The 12,629-nt window shown below is 41.3% G+C and overlaps 1 protein-coding gene across 1 annotated transcript; it reads left to right on the forward strand.

Annotated features, from left to right (window-relative positions):
- Nucleotides 1-6,017: 6,017 nt before the first annotated feature.
- LOC103740795 (TATA-binding protein-associated factor 2N) lies at nucleotides 6,018-7,893 on the forward strand. Its single transcript, XM_008841483.3, has one exon. It carries the CDS (start codon nucleotides 6,059-6,061, stop codon nucleotides 7,742-7,744), a length of 1,686 nt encoding a protein of 561 aa, XP_008839705.1. The 5' UTR covers nucleotides 6,018-6,058; the 3' UTR covers nucleotides 7,745-7,893.
- The last annotated feature ends 4,736 nt before the right edge of the window (nucleotides 7,894-12,629 follow it).

The following is a 12,629-nucleotide window of genomic DNA, read 5'->3' on the forward strand; positions in this document are numbered from 1 at the left end:
AAGACTACAGGTCTGGTTTGAAGCTGAAATAAGAACAAATGGGATTTAAAACATCAAGTATGGAAAGACAGGCAGACAGGGAGAGGACAGTCATGAGGAAAGACATGCTCAGAGTGCTTGGAAACAGGGACATTGGCTACTGGCTACAGGAGCTTGGGCACAGCAAGGAGGGAAGGGCTCCAGGGAAAGTGCAGTCAGCCTTACTGCAGTTTCCTTGACAGACAAGGCTGGGTAGAGAGACATAAGATGAACTACTGTGAATAATTTTCATGGGCTGCCTGGTACCTGGCCCTAGAGTGGGGAACAGTGCACCATATCACGTTGAGAGAGCCCCATGTAAGAGAATGGGTATAAGCTCTGAGTAGCTGGTTTGTGTAGGAAAGGCCTCTATCTATGGGAATTATCCAGCTCTGGGAGGAGGGAGGGGCAGTCTCTCCACAGCCAGGAAGACCCACATGCCAAAGCATCAAAAATGTATAAAATAAAAGGACACAATTAATACAACAGAGGAACAGTTAAGCTGGCTACTTCTGCTTAGATTCATGGCCTCTCTAATAAAGAATCTGTATTTTTTCCATGAATTTCCCCTTCAGTGATCTTGTCTTGAGATGGATTGAAGGCTTCAAAGGGATTGGAGAAGTACATGGGGGCAAAGAGGGATATAAGCACTGAATAGAAGCTTCAGAAGCCAGGGGAAGTCTGAGAGGATTATTATCTTATTTTACTATTTTAGACAGGTCTCATGTATCCCAGGCTGCCCTTGAATTTGCTATGCACTCAAGGATGCCCTTGAACTTCTGATTCTCCTGCCTCCACTTCCCATGTGCTGAGATTGTCAGCATGCATCACCTTGCCTGGTCTGAGAGGACTTCTTTATGAAAACACTTGATTTGATTATCAATCAACAGGATAACATCTTTTCTGCCAGTTTTGCAGATTGCTGAGGATGCTTCTTTCACCTGGCCAGGTATAGAGTGCGCTGGTATGGGCTCTTAATGCACTTCTCAGATTACAGCGATGATTATCTGTTTTTAATCACTAGAGAAGTTTCTATCTTTCACAGTCCCAGAAAGGAAACTATGGATCATTCCATCTTAGCATCCCATTGAACCATTTTCAAAAAGAAAATCAGGTCCCTCTGTTCAGAGTGACTTAAGCATGCCTGCAGGTCTAAAATAGGGCCAACAATGAACACATGACAACTCAGTCCATCCAAAGGAGAGTAGCATCCTTTCTTTCCTGTCATCATGCAGGAAGCTTGTGGATGCTGGGAACCAAACCCTGGTGCTCTGTAAGAGCAGCCAGTGTTCTTAATTGCTGAGCCATCTCTCTAGGCCTGGGATTTTTTTTTTTTTTAAGTGGGGAGATTTTTCTAGTTGGCTTACAGGGGGACCAATGAGCAAATTGAGAACATTTGAGAAGGGGTAGGGCTTTTCAGAATGGGGTGGGTCTTCCATTGCTGGCAAGCTCCTAGAACAGGGGAAATGGATGGGGTGCTTTTACAGATAACTGCTGTGGCAGGCTTTTGCTCACAATCTCAGAGGGAGGACACCTGCATCACACCATACCTGTAAAGGGTAAATGCATCGTCCCAGGTTCTATCTTCTAGACACAGCTGGGATCTGCTTTGACATTCCACATTCACAAATTTATACTCATTTCTTTTACTGAGAATACAAAAGCTTAACTGGAATTCAAGGTTACATGTTTGACCTCGAGAGTGCTATCCCCTACCCATGGTTGGAATTATTTTATATCTTAAAAGAAGATTTTTTATTAAATAAAAACAAAGATATATGATGTAAAACTCAACCACTGGCAGGAAAATGGTACTTAAAAAAAATCTGAGGCATTAAATCACGGTCTTTTGGGGGTGATCTATGTTAAATTAAATGTCATCCAAGTAATATAAATTATCTAAAGATGGATGAGCCATTTCTGCCTTTCTATCTACAAGTAGCCATCCTTTCTGTTATGAAAGCAGTTTCAAAATTGCCTTTTGATGGAAATTGTACATTATCAGCCGTCTTCAAGCTGTCCACTTAATCCACATTGCTGATGAGGGATTAGAAGAGAGTTTAAGGATTTTACAGAGAGAAAATACTCTAAAATAGGACTTCAGAATCTGTGGTACACCCATAGCTATAATTTTTCCAAACCTTTCTTCCTCCTGTGCCTTCCAGGAATACCAACCTTTTATCAAATGACACCTGCCCTTGCCAATCCAATGTTAAAGATAAAGCAGTCTCTAGAATGTTTTCACATAAGGGTACTGATGCTGATGCTAAGTGACTCTTCCTATGCAATTTAACATAATCTCCCCTTCCTACCCTACTCTCCAGTTACTCCCACCCACACTCAATGCCATGCTTTACTAGCATCCCTTCCCCTGCTTACCACTTGGAAGCTGATTGTTGTCTAGGAAGCTGGGATCAAATGGGAGGGAGAGGATTGGAGAAAGTAGGAAGAAGGGACCATCTCTTCCCAAGTAGAGAAGAGTCTCACAAAACTCTGTAGTGTGGATTTCTCTGCAGCCTGAGCAGCTCCATTCCCTCCTTGCACTCGATCCTCCTTCTAGCCTTGGGCCCAGGCCCGATCTTTCCACCCCAGATCTCTGGGCTATCCTCTTAGTACAGACCTACCTACTGTGTCCTGACCCCTGCACATAGATGAGCTGAATTATCCAATTTGGTTTGTTACATCCTCTACAGCCTACTATCCTTTGAGAACATGAAGCACACACCAACTGTTCATAACTGAGCAAAAAGTAACCAAGCTACATAAAGAATATAAGCAGAACCAAACTTCAATGAAATGAAGAATAGAATTTCCTATTGGATGCACAACCAACAAAAGACATCCATATGCTCAAACAGTAATGCAGACACAAATAATATGAAAAAACAAGAGAATATGTCCCCAACAAAATCCACTAGTCCTATAGAAATGCACTACAATAAGAATCACCCTGAGGAACCCCAAGACACAGATTTAAAAGAACAGTGATAAATGTGATCAAAGAACTTAAACAATACACAAACTCAAAAAACTCAAACAGGACAGGCATAAAGTTGTGGAAGCTCAAGAAAATATAATTATGCAGCTGAATGGAATAACAAAAACAATTCAGGACTTGAAAAATGAATTCACAAAAGAGAGAAATATTGAAGAAAACCCAAGCTAAAATGATGATGAAATTGAAAAACTCCATTAGTCAATTTGAAATGACAGGAGAAGGCCTCACAAGCAGAATGAATGAAATGGAAAACAGAATATCAAGAGTGGACAACAAAGTTGAAGAACTGGACTCCTCAAGCAAAGACTATAAAAAATTTAAACACACAGGAATAGAAAGTGCAGTAAATGTGGGACACCATGAAAAGACCAAGTCTACACATCATAGGCATACAGGAAGGGGAAGAATCTTAGGCCCATTGCATTGACCAGATCTTCAATGGGGTTACAGAGGAAAACTTCCCTAAATTAAGGAAAGACAAATGCATACAGATACAAGAAGCACATCAAACACCAATTGCACAGGAACAAAACAGGAACTCCCCATGGAATATCATAGTAGATATACCAAATATGCAGAACGAAGAGAGAATACTGAAAACTGCAAAAGAAAAACAACATGTCACATATAAAGGAAAACCCATAAGAATTACAGCTGACTATTCAAAGAAAACTATGAAAGCCAGGAGAGCCTAGACCAAAGTATTCCCAGTTCTAAATGACCATGAATGCCGACCCAGAATACTTTATCCAGCAAAACTACCTATCAGGGTCAAAGGAGAATGGAAAATTTTCCATGACGTGAATAGACTGAAAGAATTAATGTCCAAAAAACAAGCCCTACAGAGAATACTCAAAGCAGTACAAAGGACCAAGAATAGGAGTGACTATACCCAAGAAGTTACAGAAAGAAAACAAAGGAAAGTATAATTATGGAAAGACAAAACAGGACCAAAACCACAAAATAAAATGACAGTAACCAATACACATCTTTCAATAATAACTCTAGTTATCAATGGCCTCAATTTCCCAGTCAAAAGAAAAAGGCTAGCAAAATGGATTAAGAAAATCCGCCGGGCATAGTGGCACACACCTTTAATCCCAGCACTGGGAGGCAGAGGCAGGCAGATCTCTATGAATTCAAGGTCGGCCTAGTCTACATAGTGAGTTCCAGGACAGCTGGGGCTAAAGGGAGACCCTGTTTAAAAAAAAAAAAAAAAAAAAAAAAAAAAAGAAAGAAACAAAATCCATCCTTTTGTTATCTTCAAGAATAAGCACTACCTTAGGGTAAGGGATGGAAAAATTATTCCAAGCAATTGGCACTTAAGAAGCAAGCAAGTATTGTAATTCTAATATATGACAAAATAGACTTCAAATTAAAATTGATCAGAAGAGATAAAGAGGGTCACTTCATTCTGATTAAAGGAAAAATTGACCAAGAAGATATTGCAATCATGAACAAATATACCAAATCCTGATGTGCCCAATTTAATAAAAACAGTACTATAAAACACAGATTAATCTCAACTCAGTAACAATAGGTAACTTCAATACCCCACTATCACCAATAGACAGGTCAACTGGACAAATAATAAATAAAGAAACATCTGAATTAAATGATATCTTATGTCAAATGGACCTAACAGACATCTACAGACTATTCCACCCAAGTACTGAAGAATACACTTTCTACACAGCAGCCCATACAAGTTTTTCTAAAACTGACCACATACTGAGGCACAAAACAAACCTCAAAAATACAAATAAAATGAAATAATTCCATGCTTTCTATCAGACCACAATGCAATAAAGCTTATAATCAACAGCAAAGAAGTTTTAGTAACTACACAAACTCATGGAGATTAAACAACACACTCATGAATGATGAGTGAGTCAAAGAAGAAATTAAGAAAGAAGTAAAAGTGTTCCTGTAACTAAATGAAAATGATAATACAACACAACAAAATCTCTGGGATACTTTAAAAGCAGTCCTAAGAGGGAAGTTTATAGCTCTAAGTACCTACATTAAAATCAGAAAGAACACAAATAAATGACTTAACATTGCAACTCAAGACTCTAGAAAGACAAGAACAAATGAAACCCAAACTCAGCAGATGAAAATAAATAACAAAAATCAGAGCAGAAATTAATAAATAGAAACAAAACAATACAAAGAATCAATGAATTTAAGAGCTGGTTCTTCGAAAAGTTAAAGAAGAGAGACAGACCCTTAGCCCAGTTAACCAAAAGAAAGAGCAAATCAAAGATGAAACAAAATCAAAGATGAAAGGGACATCACAACAGACACCAAAAAAATCCAGAACATTATAAGGGAATACTTTAAAAACCAATACTCAATTATAAGGGAATACTTTAAAAACCAATACTCAATTAAATTTTCAACTCTAAAAGAAGTGAACTAATACCTAAATTCCTGGAAACCACCAAAGTTAAACCAAGAAGAGATCAACAGCTTAAACAGACCCACAATAAATAAGGAAATTGAAACAGCAACATAAAACCTCCCAAAGTCCCAGGCCCAGATGGATTCATAGCAGAATTCTACCAGACATTCAAAGAAGATCTACAACCAATACTTCTTAAATTATTCAAAAAGATAGAAACAGAGGGTGAACTCCCAAACTCCTTCTATGAAGCCAGAATCACTCAAATACCAAAACTAGGTAAAGACACAACAAAAAAGAGAACTATAGGCCATATCCTTAATGAACATAGACACAAAGATTCTCAACAAAATGCTTGCAAACCTCATACAGACACACATCAAAGAGATCATCCACAATGACCAAGTTGACTTTATTCCAGAGATGCAGAGATGGTTCAATATATGTGTATTAGTTACTTTTCTGTTGCTGTGTTAAACACTGTGGCCAAGTGAACTCATAAAAGGAAGAGTTTGGCCGAGGCCCTGCAGTCGTTCTCAGCCGTGCCCTCAGAACAGCTTGGGCAGCCGCGCCACCTGACTTTCGTTTTCCTTGTTCTTTGCGGGGCCGTGCAGGGCTCCGCGTCGTGGCTATTTGTCATGTCGGATTCTGGAAGTTACAGTCAGTCTGGGGGTGAACAGCAAAGTTATTCTTCCTATGGAAATCAAAGTAGCCAAGGCTATGGACAAGCACCACAAAGCTATTCTGGTTACGGACAAACAACTGATTCTTCATATGGACAAAACTATGGTGGATACTCCAGTTACGGACAAAATCAATCAGGTTATTCACAGTCCTATGGTGGTTATGAGAATCAAAAGCAGAGCTCATATGGCCAGCAGTCGTATAATAACCAGGGACAACAAAACACAGACTCATCAGGAGGCCAAGGTGGAAGAGCACCTTCATATGGCCAGTCAGACTATGGTCAACAAGATTCATATGACCAGCAGTCAGGCTATGATCAGCATCAAGGCTCATATGATGAGCAGTCAAATTATCAGCAGCATGATTCCTATAGTCAAAATCAGCAGTCTTATCATTCACAAAGAGAAAACTACAGCCATCACACACAAGATGACCGTCGTGATGTGAGTACGTATGGAGAAGATAATAGAGGATATGGCGGGTCACAGGGAGGAGGTAGAGGGCGTGGGGGATATGACAAGGATGGAAGAGGTCCTATGACAGGATCAAGTGGTGGTGACTGCGGTGGCTTCAAAAATTTTGGTGGCCACAGGGATTATGGACCGAGACCAGATGCTGATTCAGAGTCTGATAATTCAGATAACAACACAATCTTTGTGCAAGGACTTGGGGAGGGTGTGTCTACAGATCAAGTGGGAGAGTTCTTTAAGCAAATAGGAATTATTGAGACTAACAAAAAGACTGGAAAACCAATGATAAATCTTTACACAGACAAAGATACAGGGAAGCCAAAAGGGGAAGCAACAGTGTCATTTGATGACCCTCCATCAGCTAAGGCAGCCATTGATTGGTTTGATGGAAAAGAATTTCATGGAAACATCATTAAAGTGTCTTTTGCTACCAGAAGGCCTGAATTCATGAGAGGAGGTGGAAGTGGAGGTGGACGACGAGGCCGTGGAGGATATAGAGGCCGTGGAGGCTTTCAAGGGAGAGGCGGAGACCCTAAGAATGGGGACTGGGTTTGCCCTAATCCGTCATGTGGAAATATGAACTTTGCTCGAAGGAATTCCTGTAATCAGTGCAATGAGCCTAGACCAGAGGACTCTCATCCCTCAGGGGGAGATTTCCGGGGGAGAGGCTACGGTGGAGAAAGGGGCTACAGAGGTCGTGGGGGCAGAGGTGGAGACCGAGGTGGCTATGGTGGGGATAGAAGTGGGGGCGGTGGCTATGGTGGAGACAGAAGTGGTGGCAGTGGCTATAGTGGAGATAGAAGTGGGGGTGGTTATGGTGGAGACAGAAGTGGGGGTGGCTATGGTGGGGATAGAGGAGGGGGCTATGGAGGAGACCGAGGAGGCGGCTATGGAGGAGATCAAGGAGGCTATGGTGGGGATAGAGGGGGCGGCTATGGAGGAGATCGGGGAGGCTATGGAGGAGACCGTGGTGGTGGTGGTGGCGGTGGTGGCGGCGGCGGCGGCTCTGGTGGAGATCGAAGTGGAGGCTATGGAGGAGACAGGAGTGGTGGTGGCTATGGAGGAGACCGAGGTGGGGGCTATGGAGGAGACCGAGGTGGCTATGGAGGCAAAACGGGAGGAAGAAACGACTACAGAAATGATCAGCGCAACCGACCATACTGGTGACTGTTTTCAATGTTCCTTTGTCTCTGACATGATCCATAGTGAGACTGTCAGAGTTTTGCCTGCTGCTTTCCTCATGGCCTCTTCTTGGGTAGTGAAATTGACATTTGGATTTTTATTTGGGTGGGAGGGCTGGGAACAATTTTCCTTTTAGAACTGTCTGTTGAAATTTTCCTTTTTAGTTTCCGACCTCTCTTTCCCAAACCTTAAAGCTAAGTGCGTTGTAAAATATTGCCAAAATGGAAAGTGTTTTGTAATACTACAATAAAGGCTGCTTGTTTTTTGTGGACAAAAAAAAAAAAAAAAAAAAAAAAAAAAGGAAGAGTTTATTGGAGCTTATGGTTCCAGGGAAATTAGGCTCCACCATGGTGAGGAGGCATGATGGCAGGAGGTAGCCAGAGAAGGAGCAGGAGCTAAGTGCTCACATCTTCAAGCAGTCACAGGAAGCAGTGGGTGATTGGAAATCCAGCAAGGCTAAAGAACTCTTTAAGTCCACCTCCAGTGACGTGCTTCGTCTAGCAAGGCCACACCTTTTAAGGCCTCTCAAACAGTGCCACCAACTGGGGACAAAAATGTCCAACTACTTGGAGCCTATGGAGGACACTCATTTGAACCACCACAATACGCAAGTCAATAAATGTGATAAATCATATAATTGTCTTTAAGACAAAAATCATATGGTTATCTCAATAGATGCAGAAAAATCATTTGACAAAATCCAACATGCATTCATGTAAAAAGTTCTAGAGGGAACTGGACTGCAGGGAACATACCAAAACATAATTAAAGCTATGTACAACAAACCCACCACTAACATCATTTTTAAGTGGGGAAAAAAAAGCTGGAAGCATTCCCATTAAAACCAGGAACCAGACAAGGATGTCCACTATCTCCACTCATTTTCAATGCAGTGCTTGAAACTCTTTCTAGAGAAGTAAGACAAGAGAAGAAAATTAAAGGAGTACTAATTGCCAGAGAAGAGTCAACTTGTCACTAGTTGCAGACAATATGATATTATACATAAGAGAGCCCCAAAAGTCCATAAGAAAACTGCTAGATACTTTCAGCAAAGTGGCAGGTTCCAAAATTAACTTAGAAAAATAAGTAACATTTCTATATACCAATAACAAGTAATCTAAAATAGAGCACATAGAAACCCTCCCATTCACAATAGCCTCAAAAATATATAGGAATAAACCTAATCAAAGACATTAAAGATCTCTACAATGAAAATTTCAAATATTTATAGAAAGAAATAGACATCAGGAGATGGTAGGACCAACTGTGCACATGGATTGGTAGAAATAATATTATGAAAGTGACAATCCTACCAAAGGCAACCTAAATCACCATGACCTTCTTCACAGAGCTAGAAAAAAAGCCATCCTAAAATTCATGTGGAATTGCAAAATATTCTGGATAGGCAAAATAATTGGGGCAAAAAGAGTAACACTGTGGGGATCACCATACCAGATCTCAAACTATGTTACAGAGCTATAGTCATAAAAACAACATGGTAATGGCACAAAACAGTCATGTAGATCAATAGAACACAATAGAAGACCCAAACATGAGTACATGCAATTTCAGCCATCTGATATTTGACTAAGGTGCCAAGGACATACAATGGAGGAAGGATAGCATCTTTAACAATTGTGCTGGCAAAACTGGATCTCCACCTGTAGAAGAATGAAATTGGCCCCTTATCTTTTACCCTACACAAAAGTCAACTCCAAATGGATCAAAGACCACAATATGAAACCTAAAACTCAAAGTTCTAGGAGAAAACATAGGCAGTAACCTACAAGATACAGGTGGAGGAAAGGACTTTCTAAATCGGACATTATTTGCTCAGGCACTAAGGTCAACAATCAACAAATGGGACTTCATTAAACGTTTTTGTACAGCAAAAGAAACAACAAAGGAAATGAAGAGGAAACCCACTGAGTAGGAGAAAATCTTCAACTGCTACACATCTGACAGAGGGTTAATATCCAAAACATAGAAAGAACACACACACACATACACACACACACACACACACACACACACACACACACACAAAAGCAACAAGAAATGACCCAATAAAAAGATAAGCTAAGGACCTCAACAGAGAGTTCTCAAAAGAAGAAATAAAAATGAAGAAATACCTTAAAAAGTGCTTAACATCCTTAGTAATTAGAGAAATATAAATCAAAACCACCTTACCCCAGTCAGACTGGCTGAGATCAAGAGAACAAAAGACATCACATGCTAGCAAGGATGTGGAGAAAGGGGAACGCTCATTCACTGCTGGTGGGATTGCAAACTTGTGCAAGCACTATGGAAAACAGTGTGAAGAACTTCTAAAACACTAGAAATGAATCTACCACATGATCTGGTTATACCAGTAAATACTCAAAGGATTCATCCTGTTTTAGAGGTACCTGTACATCCATGTTTTCACTGCTCTTTTCACAATAGTAGAAATGGAAACAACCTAAATGTCCCCCAACTGACAAATAGATAATGAAAATGTGATTCATTTACACAATGGAGTTCTACTCAGTGATAAGGAAAAGTGAAATTATGAAATCTGAAGGTAAATGGATAGAGCTAGAATCTGTTATACTAAGTGAAGTAACAGAGACTCAGAAGAGCAAGCGACACGTTTTTCCTCATTTATGGATCTTAGCACGAATTCCTTAAATGTGAATGTATATCCTGATGTAACTGCAGGAGCCAGGAAAACAGAAAGGAAGTATGGAGATAAAGGGAAAGAGCCTGAGAGTAGGAAATAGATATTACCAAGGAGAAAATGGGGAAAATAGGAATATTCAACTGGGAAAGGAGGAGGGAAGAACATACAAGGAATCATCAGAGTACAGGGAAAGAAGGAACTCAGGAGAGGGGAGATAACAGGAGGTAGGTATTATCAAAGGGAAAATGGGAAAACTAGGGGCACTTAAACTGTGGAGGAGGGAGGCTAGACTGGGAGGGGGGAATAACTAAAGCTTAGATGGTTAAAAAGACAGAGGGAAATTTATTAAATCAACCCCTACCCCCTCAAAATACACATAGAATATTTGAACACAAGTGCATGTGTATACCTGAAGGCTATATAACAAAAAACACAGTGTCAGACAGGAGAAACCTCCTTTCGAGTTGTTGGTCAGTGTAGTCTAAGAGACTCCCCAGAGCACACAGGCTATGGCCAGAGCCCTTGATTACTGCCCAGAAGTTGAAGGTAAGACTCTATTGCTGAAGACAGGACATACTTTTCACATACAAGACTTGGAGCAATGGAGCTGGAACTGACCTGGAAGCCTTCTCCCTGTAGACTATCTCTCCATAATTCTAGAGGATACTATGCAAGATGCTAAGAGAGAAAAATCTATCAATGATCCAATCCCCCCCAAAGCCTAATAACCACAATGGCTGGCACAGCAAACTTTCTCTATTGGTGCAGCAGTGGCTATGTAATTGGACTTAAAGCTCTCTCAGTGGAAAGGAATTCATGTGTGGTACTGGAAATATGATCAAATGTGACCTGGAGAGGTCATAGATCCTAGAGAAAACCCTATCTCTGTCCTCTAGACAAATGATATTTCTTACTGTATGCTAAATATGGACCCTTATGTTTACAGACAAGTATATACCATATACCACTCATCAAAGAAACTTCTTTTTGCATCAGATGGAGGCTATTACAGAGGTCCATAACTGGTCATATACAGAGAATATAAATCTGTGAGATGCCCAGCTCTAAGAGACACATCTACAGTGGAACCTCTACACCTAAGGCTCATGGAACATAGCAGAACGGGTAGAGAGGTTACTGATACATCCCTCAACTCTCACCAGTGAAACTTTTTCATACAACAGAGTGCAAAGCACGCAGAAGGCTTCAACTAGTCAAGTTTTAAAGAAGAAGAGACTGCAGAGTGCATGTCCCTGGCAGGACTCTTATTCACCCATCCATGGCTCTGGGACCATTGTGGAAGAGGGAGAAGAAATATTGTAAGAACCAGGGCTGTTGCATGAACATAAGGAAACAGAGACTTTCAGGCCTCTGGGAACTTGTTCATATGAACTTGAAACAGTGGTGACAACATGTACTGCACTTAGTCAGACAAAAACACAGCATAGAATGAGGGAAATGGGCAGCAGATCCTAATCCTAGCTGAAGAGCTATTGGCAACTGATTCCTGTGGGGTGAGGGAGAGTAGATCTTCTTTAAGGGAGTAACTCTAGATAGGCTGACTAGACTCCAGTGTATGAACTTGCACCAAAGGATATCTGGATATAAATGCTTGACTGGATAGGACTTAACATATATGACAGAATGCATTAAATCCGGTGTGGGGATGGGGTGGATACAGGGGCATGAATGGGGGAGGGGGGCCTAAATTTTATTAAGCTCTATTATATGAAATGCACAAAAACTCAGTAAGCTCCTGCCCTCAGGCCTCTCTTGGGGTAAGTCTATCACGCAGCCCTCTGCACCTTGACTCCCCCAGCTGCGTTCACCCTTCCATCTCCCCCACTGTTCTCTTCTCCTAGTTTGGGCCCTGTGACATTCCTAGTCTTGGGGCCCCAGACAACTGGGGAACCAGTGCTGCTTCCTGATCATTTTCACCCGGACCGGCTTGGTGCCTTCCTTGGGCCCCAGGAACACTGCATCTGGACCTGGCCCCACCCTCACCTCTCTCTGCTTCCCTGGATCTGCACCACTTGCAGGCCACTTTCTAGGACTTGGGAGCTGACCTTTTCTCTTCCTGATTATTTACATCCAGATCAATCCAGATCCTCAGTGCAGTCCCAAGGAGGCCTTGGGGCCTCTTCCCACCCCATCTGCCTTTGAATCTCTTGGTGGCATGGCCACCAGCTGCCCTAGACCAGCATCTTT

The sequence above is a fragment of the Nannospalax galili genome, unplaced genomic scaffold (genome assembly GCF_000622305.1).
Source record: "Nannospalax galili isolate Female #2095 unplaced genomic scaffold, S.galili_v1.0 scaffold158, whole genome shotgun sequence".
NCBI lineage: Eukaryota > Metazoa > Chordata > Mammalia > Rodentia > Spalacidae > Nannospalax > Nannospalax galili.

Coding starts and splice junctions, on each gene's coding strand:
- LOC103740795 (XM_008841483.3), top strand. CDS start 6,059: ATGTCGGATTCTGGAAGTTACAGTCAGTCTGGGGGTGAACAGCAAAGT.